The 12,547-nt window shown below is 34.4% G+C and overlaps 1 protein-coding gene across 2 annotated transcripts; it reads left to right on the top strand.

Annotated features, from left to right (window-relative positions):
- Nucleotides 1–1,324: 1,324 nt before the first annotated feature.
- Nucleotides 1,325–9,266, top strand: LOC114415227 (ubiquitin carboxyl-terminal hydrolase 17-like). Of its 2 annotated transcripts, none has more exons than XM_028379820.1 (11): nucleotides 1,325–1,996; nucleotides 2,648–4,094; nucleotides 4,177–4,265; nucleotides 4,524–4,609; nucleotides 4,724–4,886; nucleotides 4,979–5,099; nucleotides 5,489–5,646; nucleotides 6,553–6,637; nucleotides 6,737–6,949; nucleotides 8,003–8,064; nucleotides 8,366–9,264. In XM_028379820.1, exons 1-11 carry the CDS (start codon nucleotides 1,710–1,712, stop codon nucleotides 9,030–9,032), a joined length of 3,378 nt encoding a protein of 1,125 aa, XP_028235621.1. In that variant the 5' UTR covers nucleotides 1,325–1,709; the 3' UTR covers nucleotides 9,033–9,264. The 2 variants fall into 2 exon arrangements, with proteins under 2 accessions (XP_028235621.1, XP_028235622.1); XM_028379821.1 differs by having other exon boundaries at nucleotides 1,744–1,996; nucleotides 2,683–4,094; nucleotides 8,366–9,266.
- Nucleotides 9,267–12,547: the final 3,281 nt, after the last annotated feature.

Raw genomic sequence — 12,547 nt, 5'->3', positions numbered from 1 at the left:
AATAATTTTTTAATATCAAATATGAATATATTATATTAAATATTTGAATCTCAATTGAATTTCAATTTTAAATTTCATTTTATTATCTCTTATCAATACATTATAAAAGGCTTAGCCATTTTTTTTACAAGGAAAATGTTAACTAATACTAAGTTCCTTTTTAATTATCAAATTGTTGGAAATTTTTTATTCCTATTTATCTATTGTTTACAAAATTCAAGATGATGTTAATTACTTTTTTTTTATCAATTATATCTTTACTTGTGTTTCCAATCTTTAATAAATTTACAAATATATTCAATGCATAGGGGAAAGAGGAAAGGGGTGAATAGGAAACTCCACACCAGAATTAAGAAAATTTATTATATTTTTTATTTTTATAAAACAACCTTAAAAGATAAATAAAAGAATGAAAATAGCACTCTATAGTAAATAACACAAATAGAGACTTTATTTATTATTTATTGTTATGAAAAACTTCCTCTTATTGGAGTGGACCTAATCTAAGTGAGATGTAAAACTTAACATGCCTCTTTAGGTAAAAACACATGTTATTTATCATGGTTCGCGATGCGCATCTCCTCCGTCAATCATGGGTCGGATATGCTAATTAATTGTGATTTGATTGCAAAAAACTGTTTTGGGCCAAGGCCCATTTTGACAATTAAATCCAGAGGACACATTTATGAAAATAAAAAACAATTTACTAAATAATATTATGGGAGATTAGTCATTATCTCTCGGTGGAGAATACCGGATTAAAAAACAAAACATAATTTCTAATACAACTTCATTGTAATTTTGAACAGATTCTATTTTATCTATTGATTGCTTTCAGGAGGTTTACGAGGATATATATATATATATATATATATATATATATATAAATAGTAAAATTTCTTATTAATAAAGTAAAGTATTCTTTGCTTATAATGAAAAGCCATGTCATGTGTGGGCAGTACCACACCTAAGCTGATAATTACTTGCAAAATGGTTAATTCCGTAGAATCTCTTCCAGCAAAAGGAAGAAATAGAATGAAGCCAATTTTACGAGCATCATCCTGGCCCCACCGAGACCCCACTTTCACCCTTTTCCACCTTCCCGCCACGAACCCAACAAACCAAGAATTCACTCTTTCCAATAATCAAATTCTTTTTTTCCCGATTTTCGATAAAAATTAATGCTGATTTTCAATGTTAAATACTCTTTATCAATATTATTATTATTATCAGAAAGAAAAAAAAATTCCTTTCCCTCCACAAACACTCCTTCCTTAATTGTAACCATCAATTATATTTAATTTAATTTAATGCCACCCTCTTTATTTTCATTTACCGCGTTATCTTTTCTTTCTCTCTCTCTCCCCCCACACATTCACACTTTCTTTCTCGATCCCAACCTAACAAAACAACAAAACAACCACCAGAGTTGAGTTTCCGCTTCGTCGTTTTCAAATTTCCAGTGCCATCTTCAGTTTGTTTGCGACTGCGATCAGCATTTCCATTTCTAACTTCACGGATTCGAGTTTCCTCGTTAATCTCACCCTCACGGGTTGCCGCATCTTCCTCACCGTCCAATCGCGGAGGGTTGTTAGGTTGAGGGTTTTTCTCTGGTTGTTACGCTGCCGTTGGACCAATCTATGTGTGGTGGCGATAGCAGAAGCTTAGGGTGTGTGGCTGGCGCTGGATGTGTGTCGGGTGCAGGATAAATGCGTGTCACCGGGGATCTAGGGTTTTCGAGCCTGGTCCTTGTGGTGGTTTGTGTTGTGGTGGCGGTGATCGGGTTCGTTATTCGGCATAAATGGCAGGTTTCGGAGGCCAGGAAGGAGGAGATCAAGAGGCTTTTCATTTTGGCCGCGGAGGAAACTGCCAGGGCCGAGAAAGAGGCGTCCTATGAGTACGGCACGGCGGTTTCTGCCGCTCCGACCAATCTATGCGCTGTGTGTTATTTTCCCGCCACCGCGCGCTGCGCTCAGTGCAAATCCGTTCGCTACTGGTGCGTTTTCAAATTGTGCTTAAAAATTCGAGTTTTTTTTCCTATCTTTCTTTTTAAATTGGCATGGGTTGTGGTTGTTTGTGGGGGTCGTTTTTTCAGACTTTATGATTACAATTTGCTGTCCAGAACTTTTAGTAATTTTTGCTTACGGTTGAAAATGGGAATATTGGTTTTGATTTCCTTTTCTGGAGTGTATCTCTTCTGGTTTCGTAAAACTCCACACTAGTATGTTAGTTTTGTATTTACTTATTAATTATTAATATTATATGCCACTAAGATAAACATGCGAAAATTTAGGTTCGTTTTAGTTTATGTGTACTAGAGGATCTCTTCGACAAGTGTCTGTTCCTCTCTACAAATTGGTGGTTATTGTTAATGGAAAGAAAAATCATGCATCAACTTTTGCTAGGTGCTTTAGATTGTGGTTTATTTAATAGTTAATAATTTATCTTCTTTGGTTTGGAGAATAAAACAATATGTTTCGTTTTTTGCTTTCGTGACCCCATTTACATTCTCTGTTTAATAATTTAGCTGACTGTGATATTCTGTATTAGTGGTTCCGATTCATTGCTTTTCGTCTGCATTTTTCCATGTGTTCTTTTTTGTGAAGATATTGTCTATAGTATGCACGTTTGGTTTGATGTGTTTCAGTTCTTTTGAATGCCAAACTGTTCATTGGCGTCAAGGTCACAAGTTAGAATGCCGTCCTCCCAGCACAACTCACCAGAGTGATGGTGCAACGAGTGATCTTGGCAGCAAGGTAGTAGAGCAAGGCTATTCTGGAATCCATGTTGGGAAGTCTGAAAGTGAAGGCAAAGAATGTAAAATAGCCTCTGAAAGGCCCCCAATTTTTGATATCTGCTTTTCTCCAAAAGTTTCATCTGGAAAGGATGCAAATATTAGAGTTGAGTCTCTTGCAGAGGGAAATATAACAGATTCTAATTCTGAATTGTCCAGTAACTCATTTTCTGGATTCTCAGCTTCCACGGGTTCTAGTGATTCATCTGATGGTTCCTCTGTATGTGAGAGCATCATCTCAAATGAGCATGACGGATCAGAGGGACATACTTTTGTTGATCCCACCCTTGACATTCCTGATAACACTATTGATGATAGCATGGGTGTAACCATGTCTTCTTCACCAAAGTTTGCTACTTTGGTTGATTCAGTAGATGGTTTTTCTACAATGCGTAAATTAAATCATACTGGACCTGGTTTTAGTAAAGAAGAGAGTAAGCTTGCATCAAATGGTAATTCAGGTTCAAGTATGTGGAAGGGGAAAACAATTGAGCCTTCTACGGTGTTTTCGGGATTCTGGGATAAAGCTCTTGATTCAAGAGGGATTAAAGATGATACTAAGAATGACACTTACCCATCCTGTTCTGATGAATCCACAGGCAAAAAGACTGCTTCTGAATCTTCATTTCACTTTCCATTCAGTACCATGCCTCCTTTGCATGTACGAGATACCAAGACAAATGATTCTGTATCTGATGATGCTTTTCCAAACTGTATTGGGAACAATATGGCAAGTTCAGGATCAGCATCGTCTGAGAATGACAACATGAATTCTTCGAAGGGGAGGAATTTCTCGTTCATCAACAGCAAAGTTTCCAATGTTAGGAGTTATGTTACTCCAAGTGGTTCTGAGTCTGATCAATTGGAATCTAAAGAAAGCTCTGGGCCACCTTTATCATCTTTCTCCCCTCAGCCCTCCAGTGTTGGCAAAAATTCAGTTTGTGCGGATGCTTTGAGCTTCCATAACTCTCAATCAACTGGCTCATCCAATCTTGTTGTGGCCAACGGTGGGAGCACCTTGAAGTCCACTGAAATTGGTTGCCTGACTTGTGAACTTGCTGATTCTAATTTAGCTTCTGTAACTGAAGAACATCATTCCAGTACAAAACAAGGGAATAATGACATTGAATCTGGCACTCGAGCTGTCACTTCCTCTCAGGTTGCTAGCTGTTCTGCAAATTCTAAGAGTGGCTTGAAAACATCTGTTTTGAAAGTTGTTGATCAGTTTAGAGGATCAAATCTGTCAAAGCACTTTCCATTAGTTGTTGGGAGTGATCTTGCTGGAAGACGTAATGACAAGGTTCTTCTGGAACAAATCTTTTTTGCGTTTTTTTGTGCTTTAAAAGACAAATACTGTTACCTTACATTTATATTTGTTGCAGAGTTTTTTCCCTTATGAATTGTTTGTCAAGCTTTATAACTCGAACAAGGTGGAGTTATGCCCATTTGGTCTTGTAAATTGTGGAAACAGGTAATTTCATATTATTTATGATAAACATGTTAGGAGATAATAGGTTCCTTCTTATATGTGGATTTATTTATTTACAATATAATTGTGGTGTGTATTATTATCTTCTTTCCTTGCTGATAAGGATCATATATTTTTCCATATCAATGTGAATAGTTTGGTTGTTGAAAGTGTGTAAATCAATTGCTCCTCCACTGTGCTTTGGGTAAGATTCACTTTTTTTGGTATTTTTTAACTTGTATTTTTTTTTTTTTTTTGCAGTTGTTACGCTAATGCTGTACTTCAGTGCTTAGCATTTACACCACCTCTGACTGCTTATTTGCTTCAAGGATTACATTTGAAATCATGTACGTATGCAATCAGAGGTTCATCATGGAATTGTCTCCTATCATGTTTATTGAATACTGTTTTGTAAGTTGTAACTGTTTCCCTAGGTAAAATATCTCCTATGTAAATTTTAGGTGCAAATAAAAAATGGTGTTTCACCTGTGAATTTGAAAGATTGATATTGAAGTCAAAGGACACAAAATCTGCTGTGTCTCCTATGGGCATAATCTCCCATCTACAGAATATTGGGAGTCAGCTTGGTAATGGAAGAGAAGAAGATGCACATGAATTTCTTAGGTATTTTTTATTCCTTTTAATCCATGTAATATGGCATTATTGTTGTTTTGTAATTCATTTTAAGTTAATGAATCATATGATGTACTTGACAGGCATGTTATTGACACAATGCAATCTGTTTGCCTTACGGAAGCTGGAGTTAATGCATCGGGCTCATTAGAAGAGGACACTACTTTAATGGGTCAAACATTTGGAGGTTACCTTCGATCAAAGGTAATTTTATACCTCTATCTGGTAAAGTAATACACTGGTCTACCAATCTTTCGGAGTCTTTTGGTTAAGCTGGGTTGGGTTTCCTTTATCTTTTGTGGTGGGGTCTTGGTTGGGTTTCTTCTGTTTTTGGAGGGTGGCACCATAGGTGTCTTGTAATTGTTCATCTTTCATCAGTACCTCTGGTACTGATTTGTTTATATTAATACTATATATTTTCTGCCTTCCAAAAAAAAAACAACAATGTTTATGTTTTTCTTCTTCCTCTGCCATAGGTGCAATACATTGTTGGCATGGTTTTGAAATAGATAATTCTATTATTGTCATTATAAGTTTATAACATCTGCTGATTTGAAGTAACAAGGACAATGAACATTCACCTCATTTGGCAGATAAAATGCATGAGATGTGGAGGGAAGTCTGAGCATCAGGAAAGGATGATGGATCTGACTGTTGAGATAGAAGGCGAAATAACAACCCTGGTGGAGGCCCTTCGACGATTTACAAGCACTGAGACTTTGGATGGGGAAAACAAGTACCACTGTGTCAGGTTGGTTGATTTTTTGGATGCCTCTAGTCTTGATCGTTATCTTTGTAGAATGAGTTGAGGGACTAGAGTTTTTAATGTAGATTAAGTTAAAGGGAATAAGAGTTTTTAATGTAGATTAAGTTAAAGGGAATAAGAGTTTTCAATAAACGAACTTCTAAATTCTAGTAACAGCTTAACAGGTCTAGCTGTTTGATTGCATTAAACTATTGGCATAATAGGATAATGTAGATTTGTTGCGACCTCTTAATTTCTATCATATTTTCATACACCATATTGAATTGAGTTTCCAAAGTTAATACTGTTTCCTCTTAAGAATCATCTTGATGTTTTAAGATGATGATATTTACTAAAATAGATATTGCAAAATAAGGGAAAACGTTTAGGCATGTGCCAAATCCCAAGAGTAAGAAGGCTTGTAGTGTATCATATGTGGATCCTTTTCCTTTAGTAGTATTTAGTAGTGGGGAAGTGCTTTTGGTGATCTTCAGTTAAATCAGAATTTGAAAAATTAATGTTTATGATTTTGGTTTGAGTCTTTTCTCTAACTGATTCGTCATTTGATGCATTATTTTCTTTGATTTAATCTTGTTTTGGCTGTACATAGAAGCATTGCATGATGCTAGTGTCACAAGTTTACAGCCTGTGTCATTGATGATCAATATGCAAGATAATCTGTCAAATCAACCTTATACGGTTGTGTTTTACTGTGGCCACCAAGTTATGACACTAGCTTTTCACAAAATTTGGGTTCTAAGCCAAAAAAAATGTTATTGTTTCTCCTCTCATTTTTTTGGTCTTTCAGTGTGCAAGTGTTTTGTTATTTGGATTTTAGATGTTGGAATTTTATTTGGAGTACTTGTACTTAAATGTTTTTCCTTATTGTTAATAAACTATTTCATTTTTAAGATGTAAATCATATGAGAAGGCCAAGAAGAAGCTGACAGTTTCAGAGGCCCCGAATGTTCTTACAGTTGCATTAAAGAGATTTCAGGTATTTAATGTATTAAATTAAAACACAATATGTTATTTTAAATGCATTCTATGCAGCCTTTATGCAGAGTTTTCCTTATTTGTTACATCTGTATTGCAGTCTGGGAAATTTGGGAAGCTCAACAAGCCTATTCAATTTCCTGAAATACTTAACTTGGCACCTTTCATGAGTGGGACTAGTGATAAATCACCCATATACAGATTGTATGGGGTAGTTGTTCACTTAGATGTCATGAATGCTTCCTTTTCGGGTCACTATGTGTGCTATGTGAAGAATATCCAAAACAAGTGGTCCAAGGTTGATGACAGTGTGGTAAGTCCCTCAATTTAGCCTTAGTTCCCAATTCTTACGAGCAATTCACTTTTGGCTGCTAAATGTACATTTCTAGGTTTATGTTTATCTTAATTAGTAGTCCATGGTCCTTCCAGTTTCATCAACTGAATTCCCATAACCGATACTAGTATTTCTATTGCTAACACTGAGGTAGTGAACATTGTAAAACCTAAATTAATCATGAATGCCTTAAAAATATGAATTAAAAAAGCAGGCATTTAGCACCGCTATAGTGACGGAGCTTCCACTGGCCCCTGTAGTGTAGAGGTTAAGTGTAGTGGCTGTTGCAGATGCAATAGTGGTGCTATGGGGGACTATTCCAAAGAAGTCCTCTGAACAGAGACATTAGGGCCTGTTTTAGGGATTTCATTTACCAAAAAGATATTTGGCTTATAATATGTCAACCCAGCCCTTGTTTCTCTTGTCTCTTGTCAAACCTTGCTCTGCCTCGCCTATGTTGACATTGCTGCTGCCTCCGTCTTCTCTGTTGACTGCATCTGGTGTCTCTGGCAAGTGCCTCCCTTCTCTCTGGCTAGTGCTGCTTTTCTGTTCTGTCTTCTCTCTTCTCTGTGGCGAGCTGATGCTGTTTTCTCTTCTCTCCTACATAATAAATATTGGTATAATGACTTTTCCACCTCATGCAACGATCCAGGATTTAAAACACTGTTAATAACATGTAATTTGTTGATTTGAATACTTGAGAGCAACCAGTGCATGAGGGTCTTATTATCTCATGTTTATAGAATGAGATTTGCAGGTCACAAGGCAGCATTGTTACCTTCTTGTCCAAAAGAAAATTTAAGAACACTAAATTAGTATTCATTTTACTATGCGCAAGAGGTCCAGGATTGAAATTCTGCTAGCCAATTTCCTCCCAAAATCATCTTGTTCTGGGATGAAAGTATTGTTGAGTTCAGCGGGTGAATACACCCCAAATATTTGATGTATTACTAAACAGGAAGAAATGTACAGAACATTTGTTGCGGTTATTACTTGAATTGTACCGGTTAAACCCATCTGTATGTCTTGCAGGTGACAGCTGTTGAATTGGATAGAGTCTTGACTAAAGGAGCATATATACTTTTCTATGCAAGGTAACCCAATTTTTTTTTTCCTAGTCTTGCCTGGGGAAGGGGGTTTAATTGAATTGGCAAGAGCTGTAAGTTATGGTTCAATGGGTTCAACCAGCTAATTTAATGGACCAAATGGTTGAATTTGACATGTTCAATCAAGGTTGACTTGGACCTCATAATAAGAAATAATTGGACCAGAAACAGAGTGGGTTCACAGATTGACTGGTTGAACCAGTCAGTTTCCATTGATGGGTGGTTTCAATGATCCTTTTATTTACATTTTTTCTTGTTACCTTCTCTGATTAGCTGAATCACCTTGTAGGTGCTCGCCAAGGGCCCCAAGATTAATTAGGAACAGAATACTGTCCCCAGATTCAAAAAGTAAAGTCAGTGGAAAGACTCTTACAACAAAAGCAAGATATATATCTACAAATTCTGGTGTTTCTGAACATGCCAATAGTTCCATTTCTTCAGATGACTCACCTGCCTTAGCCTCTTTCTATTCAAAGTTTCACCACCTGAAAAGGATTTTGGAAGAAGACTCGTCAAGTGATAATTCATCCCTTATTAGCAGCAACTCTGATGAAGGTTCTTGTAGTACAGATAGCACCCGTGATTCAACCAACACAGATGACTTCTCCGAATATCTTTTTGGTGATTCAGGGAATGGTTGGAGTAGTGTGTGGAGGAATTCTGATTCTGACACATCCTCCTCCTCCTCATCTTCTCCCTTGAATTGGGGACATTCGCCCCTATCTGATGTGGACCGATATGATTCAGTTTCTCCCGTTGCAGCAGGCTTGCGAGGGATAGATGTTTCTCGTTTGTCTTTTAACACAACTTTACAGCATAGAAAGTTAGATAGTAGTAGGATTAATAGCAACAGTAGTAGTAGGGAGACTGACTCTTTTATGAAACTAGGATCTAACCATTTTAATGATATAGACTCTGGTGTATTATGTAGAAAGCCAGGGAAAAGAACGGATTAAAAATTTTATTAACAGGGAGTTCTGGAGCAGTAAATAATGAGGGATGCTCTCTACTAATGTACTCTTTGGAGGCGGCGTTCTTTTTACAAAAATTGGCCACATCAGTTTGCCAATAACTTAACTAGATGTAGATAATATAGATTGCTGTTACTTATATAAATGTTCAGTGGAATTTATTCTATTATTTTAGATACAAATATTTGAAATAAAGGAAATAATATATTATTTTTCTTATTCTTGCATTTATTTATAATTGTTTTTTGGTCTGACGAAGCTACTATGCTAAGACTAAGGTTCCGTTTGGTCGGTTTAAATGATTGAAAGAGATGTCAAAGTGAATTGAGATAAAAAAAGATGAAATGTTTGAATTAAAGTGCAAAGATGTGAGAGATCAATTTTAAAAACTTTCATCTCAAATTCATGGTGAATTTAAGCAAAACGCTACCTAAGAAATATTCGATGTTTAAATTATATTTTGTGTCCGTTATCATTAATGTGAGATTGGCTTAATTATTTTTATTTAAATCTAACCTTTTAATTTTTAATTGTTATATTGAAGATCTTTTGTGATTAACTTTTTATGTAAAAAAATATTTTTCTATTAAAAAATTTAAGTGAGATTTGAGATATAAAATGATTTAAAATGCTCAAAAGTAAAAAAAGAAAAAGAAAAGTTAAATGACATTATAGAGATTAAATTACAATAATTTAAAAAAAAAGAGCTAAATGTAAATGGCTGGAGAATTAAAATCACTCGTTAATTATAATAATGAATTAAAATTACTTGTCGTTGGCTTAATATTTTTCTGAATCAAAACTTTTTTATTCATCTGAGGAGAAAAAAAATTATGAATGACCACTTGATAGTGTGTTAATCTCATAGATTATTTTTCAAATGGATCAATATATTATCTACTTTATTTAAATTTATATCACCTTATTTAGTAGATAAATAACTAATATAGTTATTTTATAATATTAATTCATATTAATTATTAAATCACAAAATTCCAACTCTCTTTCCCTTCGTCTAGTAGATAATAACTAATACAGTTTTCGGCTTTACAGAACTCAGCCTCATCGGCTGTTTCGGAATTCTGATCTCTGTTTTCTTAGAGCTGAATTTTGCATTTTAATGATATTAATTACATTTTTCTTAAATAAAAAAATAAATCTGTAAGACTAGACGTGGCCTATCATATCAAGTGGATAGGCTTTTAATTTCTTACCGATGTGATATCTAACAAATTATTGAATCCATCAAAATATATATATATATATATATATATATATATATATATATATATATATATATATATTCTCCTTCTGTTGACGAGATATATATTTGTTGAAAAATACTAATAAGTACGAATAAAATTTGGTCAAAAGCATAAAATTGTGATTTCCGGCAAAGCACTTCTTATATATTTTCCATTTTTTTTAATATCTGTTTTTAAAAAATGTTATTGTTGAAATTGATTTTTTTTATTTTTATAAAATAACCCTTTATTTTGTAAATAAATCAGCTAAAATTTGTAACCAATTAAATGAATTTTTCTCAAAGTTATGGATTAAATTATATGAAGAACAATGCTTCTTGGGGTGGATTTATTTTTATAAGACGCAATCTTGGTCTGGGTCAACTCTAGGATTCACTCAGTTGAAGAAATGAGCTCAAGATGTTAGTCTTTCGTCCCCAATCGATCTGGAATGTTTTGGCAATTCCAGATGCATATTAAAGCCTTCCTTGATCGCTTTCATCTCTTAAGATTTCAAATTAGTTCAATTAGAACTTCTCCAGTGTAGGTACATGGTCCACAAGTGATGGGTTAACCAACCACTGTCTCTAACACATGTTCATAGTAGACATGAAGTAACGGTTACCAGATCAATTCTCTCATCACTTAACTTTACCATCAGAATTCCTTTTTAGGTATCCGAATCCGAACATAACTGATAAAAGTAATTTTAGCAATAAGTTGTGTGCTTTTCTTCATAAAATCATGTAGTTAGGAAAAGTAAAAAAATAAAATAAAAAACAAATGAATGAAGTTGATAGTTGATAATAGTTGTGAAATTCGGCTTGATTATTGGCCCGATCAAGGTAATAGATCAGTGGTCCAACTGGTGAGTCAATAATTGATTCGATTTGATTTGGTATATATTAAAAATTAAAAATTATATGTATATCTATTATATATAAGTATATAACTAACATTATTTTAATAAGAAAAGTTTATCCATACTTTAAAATTTAAAATAACAATTAATAATAATAAGACATCAAAATGAATTGTAAAGATGATTCATTTTTTTTTCTTTGTAAAATCGGTCAAGTCGGATCGGTCCAATCAGGATTAATCTAACCGGTCGAATTTGGTTGGATCATCTTGAGTGAATTACATGACCGATCAAATAGTAAAATCGGTCCGATTAGACCGCTGGATCCCGATTGGACTAATTCGACTGATTGGACTGAACTGGTTTCACACTATGATTGATCCCATTAGTTTCAAACTCTTTTGGTTAGAGAGTGACAAGTACATTGTAGAGTGTGGGTTTTGTCATTGTCCACGGATAATAAATGATGTATAATGATAGTTCATGATAAAATAGAGAGAGAGAATCAAGCCGAATTTAAGAGAAACATTTTTTTCTAGTCAATACCTTACGGCTTACACTATATATACCGTTGCATGCCAACTTGCCATTTCATTTTGTCATGCAATAAATCCAACATGGGTTCCTCCAATTAATTCTAAACACAAATCAGAATGAAGGGAGAAGCAGTGGCCATGGCCTACGCCTGTACTTTACTGATCTTGCCATTGACAAACTTGACCTGTTCATGCATTATCCGTTACTAACAACCAATGCACATATCATATTCTCAGCCCCACCCACATGAACGTCATTTTGGACTTTGCTCGCGGAAAATTCAATTCGTTGATTTGAATCTAGATCATTAATAATCAATTAATCAAACCATTTAGGGCCTACATGCTATCGCTGTATAAGCATCCAAATTCGAAGAGAAAGGTCTATTTAGTCTAATTTTTTTTTCACAAATAATTACTAAAACATCACTCTTTATTTTATATAATAAGAACTAATCCTCATTTTGTGACGTGTAAATCCTTGATAACAAAATTAAAGTAAAAAAATGATATTTTATAATTGTGTATGAAAGTAAGTATGGAATGGAAACTAAGTGCTTTCTAAACCCACATAGATCCTTCTGTTGCTGCTATATGCCTATATACATTTAAAAAAAAACAAAACAAAAAAACTGATGTGCAAGAAGTACAAACAATAAATGCAGCATAACCGGTTGGTGGGACGTGTTTTATGTAACATGCTTAAACAATTGTGTTTGGCCGGGTACAGCCAGTACCCATTATATTTTCATTATTTATCGATAAAAAAAAAACTTGTTCATCAATGATATATATTTCAAATGGATGTTAAATTTGTTTTCTTAAATGGTGATGTTCAAGGAGTTTACATGGTGCCTC

This window comes from Glycine soja, chromosome 6, assembly GCF_004193775.1.
Source record: "Glycine soja cultivar W05 chromosome 6, ASM419377v2, whole genome shotgun sequence".
NCBI classification, from domain to species: domain Eukaryota; kingdom Viridiplantae; phylum Streptophyta; class Magnoliopsida; order Fabales; family Fabaceae; genus Glycine; species Glycine soja.
This window is presented reverse-complemented; position numbering and strand designations above follow the sequence as displayed.